The following is a 23,140-nucleotide window of genomic DNA, read 5'->3' on the forward strand; positions in this document are numbered from 1 at the left end:
TGTTTAAAACCACATTTTGTGGGAGTCTTTACTTACATGGGCGCATGTTCATGATCTAGTGGGGAAAAAAGTAATTACATAACAGTATTACATTGTGATTCTCAGAAAGTCCTCAGACGTATCCCTCTGAAAGTTGGGGATCACAGTGTTTATCCACACGCTCTCCTCCGTGTTCCGCTGGCTAAGGATTGCCCCCAGCAGAGGTTAACTCTCCCACCCTTTCAGGCTAAGGGATTGAGCTCTGCCTTGAAAAAACCTTGAGGCAGAAAAATGAAGAGACTCGGCAGGTGCTTGAGGCGGATGATGCGAGTGCGCAGAGCTGTCCGTGGAACGGAAGCGTCTGCTGAGATCACGCTGCCCCCTGGGCTGAGCATTGCTTGCCCCAGGAGCATTCTGTACCAAGTGAGTGGAATAGTGCGATGATGAAGCAGAGAGCTTTGTGTCCTGCTCAGCAAACCAGGTGGTGCTATCATCATTATTAATGAAAATGCATTATTGGGACGTCTGCTCCTGCTGGGTCTCCTGTCCTAAATATCCTGTCCCAACTCTACCTTCTTACCTCTCCCAGTCCCGATATTGTGGGCCTGACTCACTGCTCAGTTACTCTCCAGGCATTAGTGTGGTTCTGGCTGTTTCTGGGCTCTGTTCCAGCCCACCAAGGAGGGGTGCCTATTCCAGGGTGGCTGGGCTGCCTTGTGTTTCAAGTTGCCCAGAGCGTCTCCAGAGACTTAGCCTTTCCCTCTTCTGGAATGTGTCCCCTGGGAGGCCAGGCTGGAAACACCCAGGTCACTCCCGTACTCCCAGGAGTCCCTCACCTGCGCCCTTCAGCCGTTGGTCTTCTCCCATGTGGTTGCACCTGGGCCTTGAGGATGATGTTTTCCGGTTGGGATGCCCTGGAGTACTTGTTAATTTCACATTACCAGTCCTGACCTAGTGAGTGTGGGCCCAGGAATCTTTGTTTTTTTAAATTAATTTTTATTGGAGTATAGTTGCTTTACAATGTGTTAGTTTCTGCTGTACAGCAAAGTGAATCAGCTATCCGTATACACATACCCCCTCTTCTTTGGAGTTCCTTCCCATTTAGGTCACCACAGAGCACTGAGTAGAGTTCCCTGTGCTATACAGTAGGTTCTCATTAGTTATCTATTTCATACATAGTATCAATAGTGTATATATGTCACTCCCAGTCTCCCAGTTCATCCCACACACACCCCTTTCCCCCTTGGTGTCCCTATGTTTGTTCTCTACGTCTGTGTCTCTATTTCCGCTTTGCAAATAAGATCATCTGTACCATTTTTCTAGATTCCACATATATGGGTTAATATACAATATTTGGTATTCTCTTTCTTTTTTAAAAATTAATTAATTTATGGCTGCGTTGGGTCTTCATCGCTGTGCGCGGGCTTTCTCTAGTTGCAGCGAGCGGGGGCTACTCTTCGTTGCGGTGCGCGGGCTTCTCATTGCAGTGGCTTCTCTTGTCACGGAGCACGGGCTCTATGCACCGGTGCTTCAGTAGTTGTAGTGCACGGGCTTAGTTGCTCCGCGGCATGTGGGATCTTCCTGGACCAGGGCTTGAACCCGTGTCCCCTGCATTGGCAGGCGGATTCTTAACCACTGCGCCACCAGGGAAGCCCCTGTTTCTCTCTTTCTGACTTCCTTCGCTTTGTATGACAGTCTCTAGGTCCATCCACATCTCTACAGATGACCCAGTTTCGTTCCTTTTTATGGCTGAATACTAAGGAATCTGTTGTTAATAACACTGGTTGATTCTAGTCTTCAGAGAAGTGCAGTGGGAGGTGGGAGCCACGCTTGGGTCCCTGCTCCTGGGGGGCCTATTCCTGGGGGTCAGCATTCCACCTCCAGCCCCAACACCCTTGTCCACCTCTTGAGAGTTCACTGGTCTGGACAAGGAGCTACGTGGATGGAAAAGTCAGCTCTCAGCATGTAGTTTTGTTTTCTGTCAGCCGTCTCTTTGAAAGCCATTTTGAACTCTGGGCCTCGGTTTCTTTCTCTTTGGAGTTGGCTGCCCAATACTTGATCTCAGTCGTTTAGCGTAGAAATTTGGTAAAAAGCAGTAAGAGAATGTCTTTAATAGAGTCTACACTCTGCAGGGAACGGGGCTTTATATTTGCCGGTATCGAGGGCTGTTACTATTTGTGATAATATTACTGGAATTCTTTGGCATCTTGCCTGTGTCTGCATATAGAGCAATTGTTTGTATATAATGAATATTGTGCTCAGAGGGTTGTCCTCTTGGGATATACCTTTTGTTTTCAGAAGAGTTTCAGGAAGCAACAGTCGTCCAGCCAGCAGGCGGTCATCCGGGTATACATTAGTGTATCCTGTGTTGTTTTCTAATACAGAGGCTCATCCGAGGCAGTGGAATAGCTTGAACTCTTAGGCTGTGAGCCGTGGTAGACGCTGTTTAGCTTTCAGGCTCTGGCTCTTTATGAAGGACTCTGAAAAGTGTGTTGGATGCTCTGCTTTTACTGGCTGCCCAGATTTTCTAAACGTGGGTTGCAAAGCCACTTGCTCAACTTTAGCAGGTCTCCTCAGGCAAGAAACGCATCTGCTTGTGGGAGTGAGAGTCATGCCATCCTGCCAGTACTGCTACATGCCACAGGCGGAGGAGGGAGTATGAGTCTTATCCTAATCATTAAACACGTTCAGGAATATACCGACAGCAGCCCGTGACCCTGGGACTAATCCTTTCTTAGCAAACATGTGAGTGCCTACTGTGTGCCAACTGCCAGGCTTAGCTCTAGAGAGAAAACGTTGCGCAAGACTCATATGATCCCCGCCCCATAGAGCTTTTGCCATCATGAGAGACAATCAGATAATTAGACAGATACACAATTAGGGACTGACACGTGCTACGCGGCCTATGTGAAAGATCAGAATACAGCAAGTCCTATGACAGGGAGGCCTGAGTGGTCTGGTACCTGGTGTCTAGAGGATGCGTGTGTTAATTAGGAGAGAAAGTGGAGAGGGAAGAGTTGTTACGGGCTCAGGGACAGCACGTAGAAGGCCTGAGGCGGAAGGGAGCGTGGAGGAGGAGAATGACGTGAGTTGAGGTTGAAGAAGTGGACAGATGTAACTCCTTCAGGATGTCACAGGATGCTGGAAGAATTTCGATCTGTATTTTAAGTGTGCAGAAGGGTAGCGACAAGGTTGCTGTGTGGGCAGTGGTTTGGAGAAGGTAGAGGAGAAGTAGAGAGACCAGGAAGGTAGCCCAGAAGACAGATGATGGCGACTTGGCCTAAGGTGTGGCGGTGGGAGGAGAGAGGACAGATCTAAACGTGATTTGGGATAAGAAATTGGACTTGGTAATGGCTTGGCTGTTGGACTTGAGAGAGAGGAGGGTGTCAGATAACTCTCAGATATCTTCCATGAGCAATTGGAGAGGTGGGGAAGCTTTTTACTGAGACAGGGAACATTTTAAGCTGCTAAATTAATTACAGTAAGTTGATATAAATCAAATATCCTATGCTAAAATACTGCTCCTTCACGGATGATCACATCTGGGGTTTGACATTATCTGTAGACCAAGAAAAGTATCTTAATGCTTTGTTCACTTTGCTGTTTTAAATTCCAGTCCACCTCCCAAGGAAAGGTCACTGCAGGATGAGCCTACAGGCTGGCTCAGCACAGGCTTTGGGGTTCCAGCAACGTGGGAGCACCAACAAGTTTTAGAAAAGTTGCACTTCCATGGGCTAGCCACAGTTTTGCAGCCACAGGGTCCAGGAAAAAGCTCGTTTAATATCAGCACACAATTATGTTTTATGTTCCTCTGTTAAGAAGTGTTTTGTTTTGAATTATGTCATGGTGGGTGGCCGTCATGGTGGCATTGGTGGTGTTGCTGGTGGTGATGGTCATGGTGATGGTGGTGACAGTGATGGCGTGGTGGTGATGGGGGTGTTGGGGGTGGTGGTGATGGGAGGCATCAGTGCTGAGAGCTCTGAGTCCAGGCTGCAATTTCCTGCTTCCTTGGGCATGAGCTAGAGAGCAGGGTTGTATCGGAGTTGGCAGGATTGTAAATGGTTCAAACACTACCTTTAAAGATCTTAAGAAGAAGGGAATTTGAGACACCTAGCTCCTGTTCCAGTTCTCCTCTTTTCGTTGCTAAACTTCTCTAGTGAGAAGCTTCCGTTTCTATTTCCTCTTCTGCCATGACCTTTATCTTTTCTGATCCAGTGACCTTTCTGTTTCTCTGCTTTCATTCTCATTATCTCCGGATGACTGCGATTTTCTAGCAGCGTGAGCTTGGGCAGTCCTCCTGCACGTCCTGTTCTCCTTACCTTGCTTTCTTTTCCTCTGTAATATTTAGCATCTGGTGCACCAGGTTTGTTTCCTTATGGTCTCTCTGCTTCTATGACAGTGAGGCAGAGACTTGTTTTATTCCCTGCTTTATTCCCAGCACCTGCAATCATACTTGACATAAGTTGCTGTTTAATAAATCTTTGTTTATTCATGGATAAAATTATTTAATTGCCTTAACTGTTTCCTATTAGGTCACATGGGCCTAATAATGCTAATCTCATGTGGTTACCATGAGGATTAGATGAAATAATGTAAATAAAGTGCCTGGCATTTACCTGAAATTGTTAGGCTCTTCTTTTTTTTAAAAATCTTATTGAAGTATACTGGGTTTTTTTTAACATCTTTATTGGAGTATAACTGCTTCACAATGTTGTGTTAGTTTCTGCTGTATAACAAAGTGAATCAACTGTACGTATATTTATAATCCCATCTCCCCTCCCTCTTGCGTCTCCCTCACACCCTGCCCATCCCACCCCTATAGGTGGTCACAAAGCACTGAGCTGATCTCCCTGTGCTATGTGGCTGCTTCCTACTAGCTATCTATTTTACGTTTGGTAGTGTATATATGTCCATGCCACTCTTTCACTTTGTCCCAGTGTACCCTTCCCCCTCCCCGTGTCCTCAAGTCCATTCTCTATGTCTGTGTCTTTATTCCTGTCCTGCTGAAGTATAGTTGATTTACAATGTTGTATTTAATTTCTGCTGTACAGCAAAGTGACTCAGTTAAACATATATTCTTTTTTGTATTTTTTTCCATTATGGTTTATCACAGCATACTGAATATAGTTCCCTGTGCTATACAGTAGGACCTTGTTGTTTAGCCATCCTATATGTAATAGTTTGCATCTGCTAATCCCAAACTCCCAACCCTTCCCTCCCCCCACCACCTCTCCCTTTGGCAACCACAAGTCTGTTCTCTATGTCTGTTTCGTAGATAAGTTCATTTGTGTCATATTTTCGGTTCCACATATAAGTGATATCATATGATATTTGTCTTTATCTGGCTTACTTCACTTAGTATGATAATCTCTAGGTCCATCCATGATGCTGCAAATGGCATTATTTCATTCTTTTTAATGGCTGAGTATATTTCTGTTAGGCTCTTCTTGACACTCTTTTTTCTTATAACATCTTTCTCTTCACTATTCAAAGTGCTGTTCTGGTTGCCTTCTTATCTCCTTAGTGATGCATCTGTATTTTCTTCACGGCCCTTTTTTCTTCTGTCCCCTAATTGGCCAATTTCAGAAACCTGCCCAGTGGTCCTGAGTAAGGATGACTCAGCTTTTTATTTCTTCCTGCTTATTCACAAGGCTTCAATTATTATAATTAAATATACCATTAATTATCATTTATAATTCTATTATGGTATTTTTTACATTTGATTATAGAATCCATGTGTTATTTGTTTTTTTTTTTTAAATTTTATTTATTTATGGCTGTGTTGGGCCTTCGTTTCTGTGCGAGGACTTTCTCTAGTTGCGGCAAGTGGGGGCCACTCTTCATCACGGTGCATGGGCCTCTCACTGTTGTGGCCTCTCTTGTTGCAGAGCACAGGCTCCAGACGCACAGGCTCAGTAGTTGTGGCTCACGGGCCTAGTTGCTCTGTGGCATGTGGGATCTTCCCAGACCAGGGCTCAAACCCATGTCCCCTGCATCGGCAGGCAGATTCTCAACCACTGTGCCACCAGGGAAGCCCCATGTGTTATTTTTAATACAGCCAACAGTAGTCATAAACATTTTTCATGAACTGTCCTTCACATCCTGAATTATCCTGTGCGGTAGCTGATATTATCTTCACTTGACAGATGAGGAAACTGAGGCTGAGAGAGGTTAATATCTTGCCAGTGGGTACACACACCTAGTAAGTGGTAGATCAAGAAGTCATTCTTGGGTCTGGGTCCTTCTGTTTCTTCATCTTTTCATCCAACTGAAAGGCATGTAGAGAGCATGTGACATGTGCCATGCACTGTGCTAGGCTCTGGCCACACAGCAAGTGAAAAGCTGATGGAGAACCTGTGACCACTGTGAGTCACTGTTGTTATCTCTGCCCTCACTCTCTGGAACACACCGTCGAGTGCCCCGTGCTACCGTGAGCCCGGCTCAGGTATTTTCACTTCCCTGTTTTATCCTCAGTTCAAGCTTCAAATGTCTAAATCACAACTCATGCCAGCTGCCTGCTCTCCCCTTCCAAATGACCTATTTTTCTTTCTCCACTGGAAAAACCATCATCTATCATCTTTCTCGTCACACAGGCTCAAAACTTTGGATTAGTTTTCATTACACCATCTCTTTCATTCCATACTTTCAATTCACACCCAACACCTCTTGTTGTTTTTCTCCTTGAAAATGTCTCTTTCGTCTGTCTCTATTTCCCCAGCCCCTCTCCACCATTCTCATAGCAGCTCCTGTGCGCTCATTCCTTGATTTATGGAAAGAACCTCAAGACTGGGTTTTAATTAGTTTTATTCTCTGCTTCAGGATCCAGTAGACTGTAAGTTTCCTAAAGGTCTAGGGTCTGCTCATTGATTCATTTTCCCCAGCACTGTACCAGTCACATAGGAGACATTCAGATGGCTATTAAATTAAAGCATCTTTGATGCTTAGACCACAGTTCTTTTTTTTTTTTTTACATCTTTATTGGGGTATAATTGCTTTACAATGGTGTGTTAGTTTCTGCTTTCTAACAAAGTGAATCAGCTATACATATACATATACCCCCATATGTCTTCCCTCTTGCGTCTCCCGCCCTCCCGCCCTCCCTGTCCCACCCCTCTAGGTGGTCACAAAGCCCCGAGCAGTTCTTACAGTTGATCTGGAGATTTATCTGGAGATGACAAGTAGTTTTCATTGAAGATCACGTGAGTGTGTTACATGTAGCTGTTCTCTGCATCACAATAATATATACTATATATTCTCTGCATCGCAATAATATATACTATATATTTTAAACAAAGTCTTATTTCTGCTTTCTTCCATTAATGTTTGCTACCATCTATTTGTTTTACCATTTGCTGACATCAGAGCCCTGGAGAAATTTATGGTTGAAAACTGTAAAGTGGTAAATATTCTTTCCATTAGAGAACACAATTCTTTCATTTTTCTGGGGCTACTCTAACTCTATAAAAACACAATTTGAGAACCACTTTAGGTTACAGGGAAATTATGAGCCATTCAGAACTTTAGATGTTACTGGATAGGTCAGGTTACCCCCTCTCCATGAGAGGGTTTCTCCCATTTTGCAGGAAAGAGCTACTTGGTATTTTCTGAAGCCCTGGAGTCACTGTTTGTGGCCCAGCGAACTCATGGGCAGAGGGTGGGTGTGCCAGCGCTTTCTTCCCCTAACTAACTTTCTCACCTGGACCATCTCTCCGTGGGCTCGTGGTTGGGACCCTTAGTCTTCTCTCACACCCAGGAGGGACGTTTGTGCAGACGTGGTCAACATCAGTGTGACCGTCCAATTCTGTTTTAACATCTCCTCAGTTTCTCATTAGAAGTAAGTTGTTTGCACAGTTAGCAGTACTCATGGACTGAAGGAACTTTTCATTCCTAAGAATACTTTGAAGAAGTTAGGCTCATGGCATTTCTAAATGTGCATCATTACTTTCAGAAATCATTCATCTTGATGACCATTCAGAGGACATATATACTTTTTTCAGGACTCAAACCAAAGCAGAATAATAACTGTAAATAATTATATCCCCAAATAAATCTTTTTATAAATGACTTAATACTGACTAAAGCTTTTATTCCTTAAGAGAGCAGGCCTTTTAAAAAGAATAATTATAACTTAATATATTTATTATATAATAGCATGCAAACTGCTACAGAAAAACTTGAATGTTACGTGGTAGATGCCATTGGACCATAGCATTTGATGAATCATGATTTAGAGCTTAGCATCTGCCAGTAGTGGAGTTTTGTTTTTTTGTTTTTAACCTAAAAAAATTTATTCAGAGTAGATTTGCCTTAAGACCTTTTTCTTCTGTTGCAAGCTATGAAATGGCAAAACCTAGCTTTACCGTGTTACCCAGGAATTGCTGTAACTTTTATTTTGTTAGGTAAGTGATAGAATGAAATTTCCAAAAGCTATCTTCAGTGCACAAATGGTATCTTTCTGTAAGAACTGTATCAGATCACATTTGGTCGTAAAAATACTGACTTTGCACTGGGTACTGAGGATTCAGCAGTGTAGAAGATGGACAGAATCACTGATTTCTTGGAGCTTACATTTTAGCATGGAAATGCAAATAAACATCATAACTTTAGGTAGTGACAGCGCTAAGAAGAAAATCTAAAGACAGCGCAATAGAGAGTGAAGGGGAGGGATAGATTGATTAGAGAGATCCGGAAGGACTCATTGGGAGGTGACATAGGAGCTGAGCTGATGCTCTGTGCTGGGCAGAGTCAGCTTTGTGAAAATCGGGGGGAAAAGCAAGTGTGAAGATTTGAACAGGGAGCCAGCACTGTGTGTTCAAGAAACTGAAGGCCAGAGAGGCTGGAGGGTAGAGGACAAGGGTGAGAGTGATAGGAGGTGGGACAGGAAGACTGGCAGAGTTCAGACACTGTAATGTGTTGCAGACCGTTACAAGGAGTCTGGATTTTGCTCTTCGGGCAGTGGGACACCACGGAGGGTTTTTAACAGGGGTGTGGTCAGATCTGTAGCTGCCAACTTCATATGTACATTGTTGAAAGGTTTCTTTTAAATGGAAATACTTTTTCTTTGTGTTTTATAGAATAGACCAGAGGGCGGCCGTGTGGCCAAAGGATGAAACTCGGCAGGACCTCAATGAGGTAGGTGCAGTCATTGCTGTTTGTATGAACATGAATTAGCTAATCGTGAAATTTATTATTCTTTTTCCTAGTACTAGGAATTTATTCTGATTAAAACTTTAAATGTTTTTGCTCTTAAGTAAACGTGTTTTCCTTGCACTTCTTTGGAAACGTGTTTCTCCTTGCTCTGGAGCAAATACATTTAAAATATAATTTGCAAGACTGCTCAGTATGTCTTGGAAGTAAACCAAGTCCAGCAGTCATTTCATTACACTTCTTTCAACTTCGCTTCAGGATTATATAACCATGGCTGTGACGGTTACATTTGTAAAATTTTCTCTTAGTTTTGTTATCTTCCCAACCCCTGCTTTTTCTAATGCCCTTTGCAGTCTCAAATATGATCATGCTTACCATTTTTCCATGGAGTGTGATATAGTTTGGTATTTGCAAAATGGTCCTCTGGTATGCTTTGAGACATTGAAGCCACATTTTCCAATGCAGATGGTTTCCCACTGAACTGGACATCACAACGTTAATAAGCTTGTTCTAGATTTTCTTTGAAATATATAATTTAATTCCCCCATTGGAAATCAGTATAATGTAATTAGGATCCCTGTTGTCGTGAATGCCTTAGCTTAAGACGTTGGTTTGGAATACTCTAATTTCTCTTGCCCTCATTGTATAATTAAGGAGCAGTGGGTGGTATGTCTAACTAATAAGATCATGACAAAAAGAATGAAAAGACTTGACGTTCAGACGCCAGGAAGAGAAATGATGGGCTTCGGGCAAATTTTTCATCATTTGATGCCATCTCTCCTCCACCTCCAAAAACATGACAGCTAATTGAACTTAGGTGATTTTCCTTTTTCTTTTTTACTGTAGAACTTGGCATAAATGAGTAGCCAAAGGTAAACCAGGTGCCTAATTAAACCCAGTTAAATAAGTTACTGAAGTTGTGGAAAATGTCCTAAAGATAACAACCCAGAACCCTGCTTGTTATTCCTTTGTGCATTGGAGACAGCCTTCATATTCCACAATCTTGCCTGTGGTAAAAAGAGTGAAAAAAGGTTTGAGAGAAAAAAGGCAAGAGCCTGAATCCGTGAGCACAGCTGTTTGCCCCACTGGGAATAAGCAAAATGCTGGTTGTAAAGAAGCACTGACTTGTTTTGACATAAGTGACTAGAAAAATGAGGTGATTGTAAGAGTCAAGTAGTGATAGCTTTCAAGTATTTGGGAGAAACTCTGATGTGTGAGCTGCAACCCCGTGAGAATGTGAAGATGACTTGAGCATTCTCAAATTACAGTTGCATAACGCTCTCTTTGAAAATCTGCTTTTCTGTATTCCTTCATGCTATTGTACTTGCAAATTACATGAAATGTGCTAGTTCACTGCTCTGGGATTGCATGGGTGCCGGAGTGCTGATTGGAGACAGGTCTCTGAAAGAGCAGTCAGCAGCATATTGTAAGTATGCGCTCTTCCATGAAAAACTGGTGATGCTCATCCAGACTGGTTGATAGCAGTATGTGCTCAAGTGGAATTGTTCCAATCGGGATAAATCAGATGTGCAGATCACATTGTGGCTAAGATTTGGGGGCTGGAGGAAACCTTAGGAAAGCTTGAACAGGGGCAGCTCACGGTCCAAGGCCATGGAGGGAGGGTTGACTCATTCAGACTCATTGATGGAGACGTCGTATAGAGTGGGAACATAATTAAACTTGGTCTTGCCTAGCATTTCGCAAACTTAAGAGAACACCAAACTCTTTCATGGAATAACCCCATAATAACATTGCTTTAGGCAACAGACTCCTATGGAATAAAGGTGGGAAACACTACCTTAATATTTTAAATGCAAATAGAAAATACATATAGAAAAGTGCACATATCATAAGTGTATGGCTGGATGAATTCTCACAAAGTGTGTAACCAGCATCAAGAAACACAACATTGTTAGCATCCAGGCACCCTTATTTAATTCCTTCCGGTCACTCTTCCCCTATAAGGATAACTGTTCTTTGGACTTAAGTAGATTTGTTTTGTCTCTTTTTGAATTTCTTATAAATGGGCTGTATGTACTCTTGTGTCTGGTTTCATTTACTCAGTATTATGTTTATGAGATTCATACATGTTTGGCACGTAGTTTTAGCTTTCACTCTCCTTGCTGTAACCCATTGTATGGTTGTTTCTAGTTTTTGACTCATGATCAGTTGCTACTAATTGTACTTTTTAAAAATGAACTCTCTTTCAGTCTCTTTGTACAGCTGATTTTTTATAGGAGTATTCCTTCCATCTCCAAGTGGATATGTAAGGTAGAATTTTTTGTTATGTTACCTATCTTCATTGCTCTTTGCCCCTTTTTATTTATTTATTTAATTTTTATTTATTTATTTATTTTTGGCTGCGTTAGGTCTTCGTTGCTGCGCGCGGGCTTTCTCTAGTTGCGACGGGGTTGGGGGGGCTACTCTGTTGTGGTGTGCGGGCTTCTCTTGTTGTGGAGCACGAGCTCCAGGCACGTGGGCTCAGCAGTTGCGGTGCATGGGCTCAGTAGTTGTGGCCCACGGGCTTAATTGCTCCGCGGCCTGTGGGATCCTCCCAGACCAGGGCTCGAACCCTTGTGCCCTGCATTGGCAGGTGGATTCTAAACCCCTGCGCCACCAGGGAAGCCCCTGTCCCTTTTATTTATACACCACAGCCTCCAACACACAGCCTTCTAGTTCTTTAAAAAGAACCCACTAGTTCCATATCTGCTCTCTTCCTTCCATTCCAACTTGCAAGTCTAAAGTAAAAAAGCAGTTTCTTGAGCATTGTAAGAAGCATGGTCCGCAAATACTTTCCAGATGTTTCTATGGACCCTAATGTTGTAATTGTCGATTGTAGCACTTTTAAGATGTTACATATGTGCTTTATATTTTCTCCAAATTTCACATCTCGTATTTCACATCTGCTTTTTAAACTTCTTAATTCCACTTGCTCTGTCACAGATAGATGGGGCTCAGCTATATTTGATCCCAGAGCTGGTGCTTGACCCGAGCTCTCCTGTATGTAGTAAGGTGATACATGATGTGACATAGCTACCTATGAGCATCTGTCTCTGGGTGTGTTCCCAGTACTTTCCCAGTGAACTGAAAAACTCATTTCTTATTTCTGCTGGGTGTGAGTGTAGATCTGATTCCTGCCAGCCTCACTTTTCTTCGGCCAGTCTCAAGCTCCTAGTTTTTGACCTTGGTTCTCTTGATAGGACTTGCCTCTCCGTTCCATGAGTTTTGGTGTCTGTGGGAGTATACTGTAGGAGTTGGTTTCTGAAAACCTGATTACGTGTCCATTCTGGCGTTGAGCTGAACTTTCACACTCTGCCTCTATAAGACATCAGGAGATTTTATTTGTTGGGGCCCCCTGGATCCTGGTTGGAAAATATCTGCCTCTGTAAAACATCAGAAGATATTATTTGTTGGGGTGTCGTAGATCCTGATTGGAAAATATTCTAGACTTGAGATCGTCAATGTCTAATCCACCTTCATCCTTGGTTTTAGTCATTTCCCTGTGTCCATATAATCAATAAGCAATCAGTAGTTCAAAAAGTTGCTTGAAGGATAAAATGAGAAAAAATATCGTTTTCCCTCTCCACATCCTAGTAGATCGCATTCCTGGCTTCAGTTTCATTTAAGTAAAATAGGAGATGTATGAAGAAAATGAACGGGTCTCCCCTTCCCTGAGAAAACATGCCATATTGGGTCCTCCTCCTCCTTTTTCCAGCTCCCAGACTGCATATCATAAAGCAGCCCATCAACTTCTTGTAGTTTTTCATTTGTGAAATGGAGGCAGGTTTTGAATTGGGTTAACTCTAGGACTGCTTTCAGTTTTAACACTCACTGATTCCACCTTTTTTTGTTTTTCTTCATTCTCCCAGCCCTTGTAGAATTTAGTCATAGGTTCCCATGACGGATGGAATGAGGCAAATTGCGCCCCTTTTTGAGTGTATGTGCACATGTCTACGTGTGGGTCTCCATGTGAAGGATTTGATTGTCTTTTTATTACCATCCATAGTTTAGCATATAGATACGTTTTGGCGTCAAGCCATAGCAGACCTCCAGATGGTACTTACTGTTTTGTTTGAGATGTGTTTCTCCCTCAAAATTGTTTTAATTTTGAGAAAATGGTCTAGCAGGAGGCTTATTCAGGCCCTTGATACTCCTGAGTTGGCTGAATGGTATTTCTTTCTGTAGGAATAGGCAGCTGTCTTTTTCTATTGAAATGCAAACCCAGTCTATAGGGTTGGGCCTTAGATCAGAATTGACTGATAATTTTTTTTCCGGTATCTGGGTTTTCTTCCTTTTGACTGAAAGTCGATTCAAGCTGGCTTTCATAAATAACAGGATTTTATTGATTCAAACGCCTGAAACTTTAGGATCAGGATAGGCTTCACAAATGGCTAGTTCCAGGGATTAATATTGACCTTATCTTTGGGTTGACCAACCCTCTCTAGGGACACACTGTTCTTACAGCTAGTAATTCCAGTGTATATTACTTTTCTATTACTGTGAAACAAATTCCCAAAAGCTTAACAGCTTCAGACATCCATTTATTAGCTCACAGTTGTGTAGGTCGTAAATTTGAGTAGACTGCATTGGCTTCTCTGCTCAAGGTCTCACAAAAATGAAAACAAGGCATTGGCTGTGATAGACTCTCATCTGGAGGTTCCAGAGAAGAGTCCATGTCCAAGCTCATTCAGGTCATTGCCTGAATTTACTTCCTTGAGGTTGTAGGACTGTAGACCCCATTTCCTTGTTGATCAGCATCTGGGGGATAGCTCTCAGCTTCTAGACACTGCCTGCGTTCCCTCTCACATGGGCCCCTTCACCTTTGAGCCAGCAGCACCAAATCCTTCTGTGCTCCAAATCTCTGTGATGTTGTATTCTGCCAGCTGGAAGAAACACTCTGCTTTTAAAAGGCTCACCTGATTGGGTCAGGCCCATCCAAGCAATCTCTGTATCCTTGGTCACCTGAGTTAGGACTTTAATTATATCTGCAAAATCTCTTCTTAGCAGCATCTAAATTCGTGTTTGATTGAGTAACCAGGGTACAGGAATCCTGGGGGCCATCTTTAAGATTCTGCCTATCACACAGTAGAAATGGAGTCCTTTCTAGATCCATAAAGTTCCATACTTGAGTCTCATTTATCTGGCTTGTGACTTGTAGCCCATTCTTGAACCAGTCACTATGACCTTGGGAAACTATTGAAGTCCATTCCATGAGTTGAAAATGAGACATATTCTATTTTTCGAAAATCCACATCTTACCATGTAGAAAAGCTCAGAGTCCTGTTTTAGAACGTGAGTTTATAGAACTATATTATTCTCTCCCAAACATCTTGTTTTTATTGTTTATTTAATAAAGTAAGCCTATTGAGGATATCACAAACAGGTAAAACTAAGTACACGACTCCCTCTTCCTAGGTTGAAATCTGATCATCTGGCTGGAAGGAAATTTGGTTTGGGTTACATGTGTGGTGGCAAGATTGCCCTTGTTCAAGAAAGAAGTGCCGCTATTATCAGAATAAGACCTGGATCCTCTTGTCAGCAGAGGACTACTTGAAGTGAATAGCTTGTTCTCTTATATTGAATCTCTCCATTGGGTAGTGCAGGACAGTGAGGGCTGACCATCCCGAGGAAGCTGGGATGGGCTGAGCCGAGGTGTACTGGTCTTCAGTTAGACTTGGCTGCAAAGCATACTGGGACATAAGCAACACAGGCCCCACAGGGATTAGCCAAATGCCCAGTGTCCCTAGGGATGGGGTGAATTTGGCGTTTTTTTGTAGCCATCACCATTGGAGGAAGTCCCACTTCTTTTGGCAAGAACACCCAGAGGACGGCAGCAGCAGTTCAGGAGGTAACACTGCCTTGCTTCTGAGCACCCCATACTTTATACTTCCTGATGTGGAGGTCCCGCTTCAGGGGGTACCAGGGCTGGAGGCCAGTGAGGCTGTCAGAAGGCTGGAGGTCAGGGAAAAGCTATTGTTCCTGGGACAGGTAGCGCTAAACAGGCAACCAAGGCAGCATTTAGGGTGGATCAAGTCCCTAGGGAATAGGGCAGTATTTCTCAAAGTGTGGACCTTGGACCTCCTGCATCTAAGTGACCCTGCCCCAGGCCACAGAATCCGTGTCTGTCCCTGCCTGGGAGCGTAGGTCTTTAACAAACTCCTCAGTGATTCGTAAGCATTTTAAAATGTCTGAACCAGGGCAGCAAGGAGGCTTGAAATTGGATACTCAGAAGGGCCTCCCAAGTACTGCCTAAAGGGTCCAGGCAAACAACACTAATATTCAATGCAGGATTTTTATGGTTGGCCCCTATTCTACTCATTGTGCTAGGTACAGCCGTGAACAATGGCAGTATGCTTCCAGCCCTTCTGGAGCTGGAAGGAGCCAATAAACAAGTGGAGAAATAAATAAAATTCTATATTATAGTGAGTGTTGGGAAGGAAAAAATCAAGATGCTAAAAGAGAAATTGGGGGGCCCTCTTTGGATGAGGTAATCAGAACTGGCTTAAGATTTGATGGAAATTTGACTGTGAAGCAGCTACAGCTGGATTCAAGGCCTGGGGAGGTAGGAGCAGGGAGTAGATGGAAAGGAGGGGTGGGGTGCGTGTGCGTGTGTGTGCACGTGTGTGCGTGTGTGTATGCGCGCGCGCGCGCGTGCGTGTGTGTGTTGGGGTGGAGCCTACACAGGACACAGGAGAGCTCAGGGAAGAGAGTGGTAAATAGAAATGGGGTTGTTTGGGACCCTCTTGTTATCCTCTGTTTTGAGCAGATTCCCAGTTCGATTTTGCCACAGAGAATCTATGCGCAGTTCTTGGATAGAGGGATGGGAGAGGGTCACGAAACCGCTTCACAGAAATTAAAAGTAAGCTGTCTGTCCTCTGCAACTGGTGAATTGCAGACAAACGCATCCTAGAATAGTATTCCACCATCCAGCCTGTGTGGGTGTTCTCCATTCCAACCAACTAAAGTGGGACCCGGTAATTGTAGAGGAGAGAAAATGAGTAGAGTATTTTCTAAAACAAGTCGCATATTTTCCATTATGTAAAAGAGAAAAATTAGCTTGTAGAAAACCACACCTAGGTTTCACGGACGTCTCTCTGGTTTCTTTGATGACCAGATGGGAGAACTGGGGAAGCAGAGGTAGGCATTGTTCTTTAGAGGATCCATCAGCCTTTGTTCAGTTTTCCTGCAGATTGTAGAGACCCATTCAGGGAGACTTTGGATGTAAACCTGGAAAAGCCAGCTGGCAGGCTGGCCTCAAGGGAGGGGCTGGGGGCAGCCTGCCAAGGACCAGGAGCCCCCCCACCCCGCGGCCCCCGAGCAAGAGAAGGGCCGGAGGTAGCACTGGGACCACAGGGGTTGGCTGCCCTTCATTTTTCTGTAGGGGTAAAGCTCATTCCTGCATAAAAGGTCACCAAGTCAGGCAAGGTTGGAGAGTGAAACAGCTGCTTATTCACTCTGTCTGCGGGCTTGTGGTGTCTTTCCTCCATCACCCTATGACAGTGTAGTAGCCATCTCCCCACTAGACTGGAGCCCCGCGAGGAAGGGGCTGACATCAGTCTCATGCTCCAGAGCCCAGTGTATCTCTTTGTGCGATGAGAGTTGCCGGAGCCTGGGAGCTGCACGTGTGCTGGTACAGCTTCTGGGGGCATGACCCTCACGTGTGTGATGCAAGCAGTGCTCCAGCCTTCTCAGAGGAGGCTCTGTGGGGCTCAGCCCTGATGGGACAGGCTGGATTCCTCCTGTTGCCCACTGGAAGGACATGTATGTGACAGTGGCATAGATTGCTCATAGGTAAAGCCTCCAGCTTCCCCTGTTGTGCGTTCTCTGGTCACCAGGCTCCGTCCCACACGGGGCATCCAAGCCTCCACTCTCTGTCCCTGCGCTGAGGAACAGCAGGTGGTCCTCAGGGAAGGGGTCAGTGAGGGTTGGGGAGGGACATAGCTGATGACAGTCGGTGAGCAGAGTTTCTTCCATTCTGCCTCCTCAATTCCAGCAGTTTATGTTTTCCCTTCTCCTTGGATGTCTTCTTGTCCCTCGAGACCTTCATCTCCTCTCTCCTGTTCCATTTGCCACTCTGCTCTCCCCCATGCCTTTAAGCTTCCTCCTTCCTGGTGTCTGAGAGAGGAGCAAACCAGCCGTGCAAATGGCTCTCCTTCGACGCTCGGAGCATCGGTTCGGTTTCAGTATGAGTACAAGTGAGGGAGGAGGAGGGCGGGAAGACGGGTGAGAACCACCTGTGACTACTCCCAGTGGTAACTGGGTCTCAGCATTACACCCCACTCTCTGGGGGAGGAGAGAGTCCTCTGAACGTGACCTGACGAGCTCCTCTGCAGTGAGAGTCTTTGCTGTTGATTTGGGTTGTGTGAACACTTGCTTCAGTTCCACAAACACCTTCCAAGCATCCACTCTGTCAGGTTCTGTGCACCAGCCCCAGTACACGGACATGTTTGCTTTTCTTTCCTGGAAAGCTGGAAGGGAACTTTCAAGTCACGTAGTCTCAGGTTCTTCCTGGGCAGATGCAGAGTGAGGCCCTGGGGGTAGAGTGATGAGTCAAGGTCAAGAGATGCTATGGGGTCTGGCCTCCCACACCACCAGCCCTCTGCCCAGCAGCCCCTGGGGTTTGGAGATGAACGTAATAACCACGGAGTCCAGTGCTTGAGTGTTTCCCACGTGCTGATGCTGTGCAAAGTGCTCTCTGTGCCTTCCCTTGTTTAACTCTTCAAACAGGTGCCACTGTCACTGTCGTTATTGCCTCTTTTTATGCATGAGGAAACTAAGGCTTAGAATAGCCAAGATTCTTGCCCCAAGTTAGCTGCACGGTATGTAGCAGAGATGGCCTCTGGTTCGGTGTGAAGGCTGTGTCCTCCTCTGCTTTGTAGAATCTACAAGAGCACGTAGAGTTTACAGGAGGCGGCTGGTTCCACGTCCTCCCTCTAAATGTAGAGAAGGACTGGTTTTCTTTCTTTTTTACTTTTTGTTTTTAAAAATTGTGGTAAAATAGGTATAACATAAAATTTAACGTTTTAACCATTTTAAAGTATACAGTTCAGTGGCATTAAGCACATTCACACGGTTGTGCAACCATCACCGCCATCCGGCTCCAGAACTTTATTTATCTTCCCAACCTCACACTCTGTACCCTTTAAACACTAACTCCCTTTCCTTCCCCACCAGCCCCTGGCAACCACCATACTACTTGCCATCTCTATGAATTTTACTGCTCTAGATACTTGTCCTTTTGTGACTGGCTTATTTCACTTAGCATAATATCCTCAAGGTCCATTCATGTCGTAGCGTGTGTTAAAATTTTCTTCCTCTTTAAGGCTAAATAACATTCCACTGTATGTATCTTTCACAGTTTATTTATCAGTTCATCTGCGGATGGACACTTGGGTTGCTTCCAACTTGTATTAATCTGCTGATACCCTGTTAGGACTGCCGTTAACAAAAAGATACCAGAAACTCGGTGGCTGAAACAGCATTTATTATCTCGCAGTTCTGGAGGTAAGAAGTCCAAGATTAAGGTGCCGGCAAAATTGGTTTCTCCTGAAGCCTCCTCCTTGGCTTGCAGATGGCTGCCTTTTCACTGTGTCCTCACATGGCATTTCCTCTGTGTATGTGCATCCCTGGTGTCTCTCTCTCTCTATGAGGGCACTGGTCATATTGGATTAGGGCCTCACCCTTATGACCTTATTTTACCTTGATTGCATCTTAAAAGCCCTGTCTCCAAATATAGTTACATTGTGGGTTAGGGCTTCAATATATGAATTTGGGGGAGACAGTTCAGTCCATAATACATTTCTTGGTTATTGTGAATAATGTTGCCGTGAACATGGGTATACAGATATCTGTTAGAGTCACTGCTTTCAATTCTTTCAGTGGCTTTGCTGGATCATACAGTAGTTGTGTTTTCAGAATTACCGTATTTGAGGAACTACCTATTTTTAGAAACACCTGTTTGTGGAACCACCATACTGTTTGCTGTTGCAGCCGTACCGTCTTACATTCTCACGGCATTATTTCTTAATTTTCAGAGTAGTTTTGCTCTTTTTGAGAGGTCACTCCAATATCCAAAGTCCTTCAGTTGGAAGCTTGCCTGGAATCATTCTTTTTGCTTCCCAGATGCTTGGGTACTAAACCTTTCCAGAAGCTTGGTGCCCTTGCTCCTTCTGTACCACCTGTCAGTAGCCTTGGGCTCTTGCTTCCACACTTAGCTTCTGGGAAGACATCCCAGAGAGGAAGAAGAAGCTATAAAAAAATGGCCTGGTGTCGGGCAGATGCTTCATCCAAGCTGTGGGCTCCCAGGCAGCAGCCCCTGAGCACAGGGAGGTTTGTACTAGGTCTTGCTCCAACCCTGAGCTGAGCAGAGGAGGGGTCCTGAGCCTGCGAGGGGCCTGCCGCTTTCAGACTGGCCAAGAGACAGCAGATTTAAGACATTCCTCAGTGAGCAGCTGTTTTTTAAAATTTTTTTACTTATTTTTTTTAACATCGTTATTGGAGTATAATTGCTTTACAATGGTGTGTTAGTTTCTGCGTTATAACAAAGTGAATCAGCTATACATATATCCCCATCTCTCCTCCCTGTTGTGTCTCCCTCCCTCCCTCCCACCCTCCCTCTCCCACCCCTCTAGGGGGTCAGAAAGCATCGAGCTGATCTCCCTGTGCTATGCAGCTGCTTCCCACTAGCTATCTCTTTTACGTTTGGTAGTGTATATATGTCCATGCCTCTCTCTCACTTCATCCCAGCTTACCCTTCCCCCTCCCCATATCTTCAAGTCCATTCTCTAGTTGGTCTACATCTTTATTCCCATCTTGTTCCTAGGTTCTTCTGACCATTTTTTTTTTTTTAGATTCCATATATATGTGTTAGCATACGGTATTTGTTTTTCTCTTCTTAGTGAGCAGCTTTTAAAACACCGCTGTGGGTTCATATGTACTCACATCAACAGTATGATGAGGGTATGCGTGCAGGGAGGGGTTGGGATGGGAGGAGGTGCGGGGCGTGGGTGTGTACGTGAGGTAAGGTGTGAGGGTGTCAGGGCACAAGGGGTGGGGTAGGGTGTGAGAGTGGGAGATGGGAATGAGGGTGCATCTGGGGCGGAGTGTGTGTGTGATAGGGCGTGAGGGTATGTGTGGGCCATGGTCTGGGGGTGTGTGTCTGGGGTGGGATGTAGTGGTGGTTATGAGGGTGTGTGGGGAATAGGTTATATGAAGGCGGGCTGTCAGCAGGTGCTTGGGTGCGTGTGTGCGCATGTGTGTGTTGCAGGGTCAGAGCAGGGAAAAGGACACACGACTCCACTCTGGGTAGCCCCCCGTCCCCCACCAGGAGCTCTGGGGCCTGCAGAGCTGCCCTGTTGCAGGGGACTGGGGCCCAGCCAGGGACTCGGCGTGACTCACTTTGACCTGGTTGGGGGAATGAATTTGCCGGGGCGTCTGCATCACAGCAGCATACGCATACGTGCGTCAGTCTGTCTGACTTTGCTCGTATTAAGAACCGCTGGAGGAATTTAAAATGAGAAAGGAGGAGGGGGAGTGGGGAGTTTGTGCTGGCAGTGATGAATGGTAAACTGCTTCTCCCTCAGTGGCTGGGTCAGACTAAGGGACCAAGGTCATCTCCCTCCATCCCTCCACTCTGTTCTTGGTAAAAGGCAGCTGTATCCATTCCATGTGAGAAAAGTAACTTCAGAAGATACACGTACAGACACACACACACACACACACAAACACACACCCCTACACACCTACAGGCACGCACACACCCCACACGCAGATGCAGATAAGGGAGCCCCGAAGCACCTCCCAGCTGCCAGGCGGCCTCTGCAGCAGTCACTGTGTGCACTGCGGGCTTTTATGAATGGTAGCCTGGGAGGGGCCTAATGTCATTCGCTCCTGATGTCAGCACAATGAATGAAACACTTGCAAAGCGTAAAGGCTCAACCACCGGGGAAGCAGATACCTTCTCAGACTGGTTCTCCGGGTGCAGTGTCTCTTGCTGACGAAATCATCAGTCCCGTGTGTCACAGATAATCAGTATACGTTAGGATTGATATGAAGCAGAAACAGAGACTGCCCGTGGAAGAGCGCGCCTCTGATGCCGGCACAGCCAGCCCTGCCTGAAGCAGCTGAGGCCGAGACCCCCTTCCTGCCAGGCGCCGGAGAAAGAGCTGCAGACCCAGCGTTGCTTCAGGAGCTGACTGAGCCAGCCCGATGTTCTGCTTTTGCTGGCAGAACCCCTTGCTGAAGCTCCAAGCCCTGGAAACTGATGTGTGCTCTGCCTTTTTGACACACCAGGAAGAAGCCGCTCAGGTGCACGGCGTCAAGGACCCAGCCCCAGCGTCCAGCCAGAGCGCCCCTGCTGAGGGGGCAGGTGCCACAGGTAAGAGCCTGGGCTCGAGGGGGCGGGCTCCCCGTCTGTACTGTCAGGGTAGTTCTACGTCTTGCTGCTTCCTCCTAAACCTGGCCCCGTGGGAAACAGTGCCTGGTGCACCGGGGGGCTGAGTGGGGGCGGGGGCAGGAGGCATGAAGATGTGCTGGAATCCACATCTCCCTCTCCAGCTGGGGGCCAAGGGTCAGACTTCCAGAGATGGTGTCAGGTGAAAAGCACCCGTAATACCTGGTCTTCGCTTTCCTATTTGGTCTCCTGTGACACACAAGCGGCATGTTTATATGTCACTGGATTTAGATCATCTGTGCTGTCTTGAGACTCAGCTCATGATATTTTTGAGGGATTAGGGGAGTTTCAACATTGCTGCTTCGTTTCTTCTGTTAACTGCTTGTAAGATGATCCATCACCCCAGGGAAGGTGGAGGTGAGTGACACAGCTCCTTCCAATGCTATATTGTCTTTTTCTGTCTCATTTTTTTAGCATTAATTTCTGTGTTGAAAAGTCTCAAACTTGGGTCTCATTTGGCTGTTAGTTTCTCTGGTTTTAATCTCGGGAATAGTAGGTTGGCTAGCAAGCAGAACGCAAATCAATGCTCCCAGGAAGACTTTGATGGGAAAGAAGTACTAAATTTATATGGGCAGAAACGAGAGCACAGCTTATCTTGTCTAACATCAGTGGGTCAGAGGTTTGCACACTGGTTTCTGAGTGGGTGGTAGAAATAGGCTTAGGTGAGCTTGCTTCATGAGATGTCCTTTATCTCCAGGAGTTGAAGGAAGAGATTTACAAAGGTAATCTGTATCCATACCATTAGCAATAGTGCATTGAAGATATTACTGTTTAAAACAGGCCCACATGGCCTAAGTAGGCAAAACAGCCATCTCCAGTGTTTGAATATGTATTAATAACAGTGGCTAATAATAGCTAGTAATAGTAGCTACTATTATTATGGAAGACTTTCTGTGATCCAGGCACTGTTCTAAGCACTTCATAGCTATTAATTTAAATCGTTAAACCTGTGAAATAATACTATTCGTAGTAAGGACACTGAGGCCTAGTGTGGCCCTCCTGGTAAGTGGTAAATTACTTCCCTGTGGATGCAGGTAGCCAGTTGGCTGTCCTTGTTGCCTGGTGAGCTCCTCTGCTCTGTTGGCCATTGTGTTTGGATGAGATGCAAGTACAATCAGGTAGGAGCCAGTGTCAAGCCAGTTAGGGATTGGAGTCAGATTATTAGACAATGCCCTTCTTCTTCTACCAACCCCATATTCCACACCCTGTAAACAGCATACAAAACACATAGAGAAGTCCCAAGCCAAATACAAATTAACTTTTGAATTATCTGATGCTTTGTATAGCTTCACAAGTATCTGGCAAAGACTGTTTAATAAAATATTTGCTGCCTGTTGGATATGGAGATGCATATATAGATATATACACACACACATATACATATATGTGTATATATACATATTTTAACATGACTTTCATGTGTATGTGTCTTATTTTTTCCAAAGGTCAATAATAGTTTTACGTTTTCTCATTCTGGATGGACGGGATTTTGAATAAACTTATTAACACATTCTTTATAAAATAGAAATATGTACTAAGTTTATGTAGGGATCACCCACACAA

General features: G+C 44.9%; 1 protein-coding gene across 4 annotated transcripts in view; it reads left to right on the top strand.

The window, feature by feature from the left end:
- The window catches only part of FAM13C (family with sequence similarity 13 member C), a gene marked incomplete at its 5' end in the record, with an annotated part of 134,353 nt that overhangs the window by 71,898 nt on the left and 39,315 nt on the right, over nucleotides 1-23,140 (top strand). For 2 of the 4 annotated variants that reach the window (XM_082854581.1, XM_082854582.1), the window contains 2 exons: nucleotides 9,054-9,111; nucleotides 21,355-21,502. In XM_082854581.1, the coding sequence (XP_082710707.1) occupies nucleotides 9,054-9,111; nucleotides 21,355-21,502 (206 nt within the window). The remainder of the gene's footprint in view (nucleotides 1-9,053; nucleotides 9,112-21,354; nucleotides 21,503-23,140) is intronic. The other 2 variants (XM_082854583.1, XM_082854584.1) reach the window with 1 other exon arrangement.

Source organism: Leucopleurus acutus (genome assembly GCF_964270905.1).
Source record: "Leucopleurus acutus genome assembly, chromosome: 14".
In the NCBI taxonomy this organism is placed as follows: domain Eukaryota; kingdom Metazoa; phylum Chordata; class Mammalia; order Artiodactyla; family Delphinidae; genus Leucopleurus; species Leucopleurus acutus.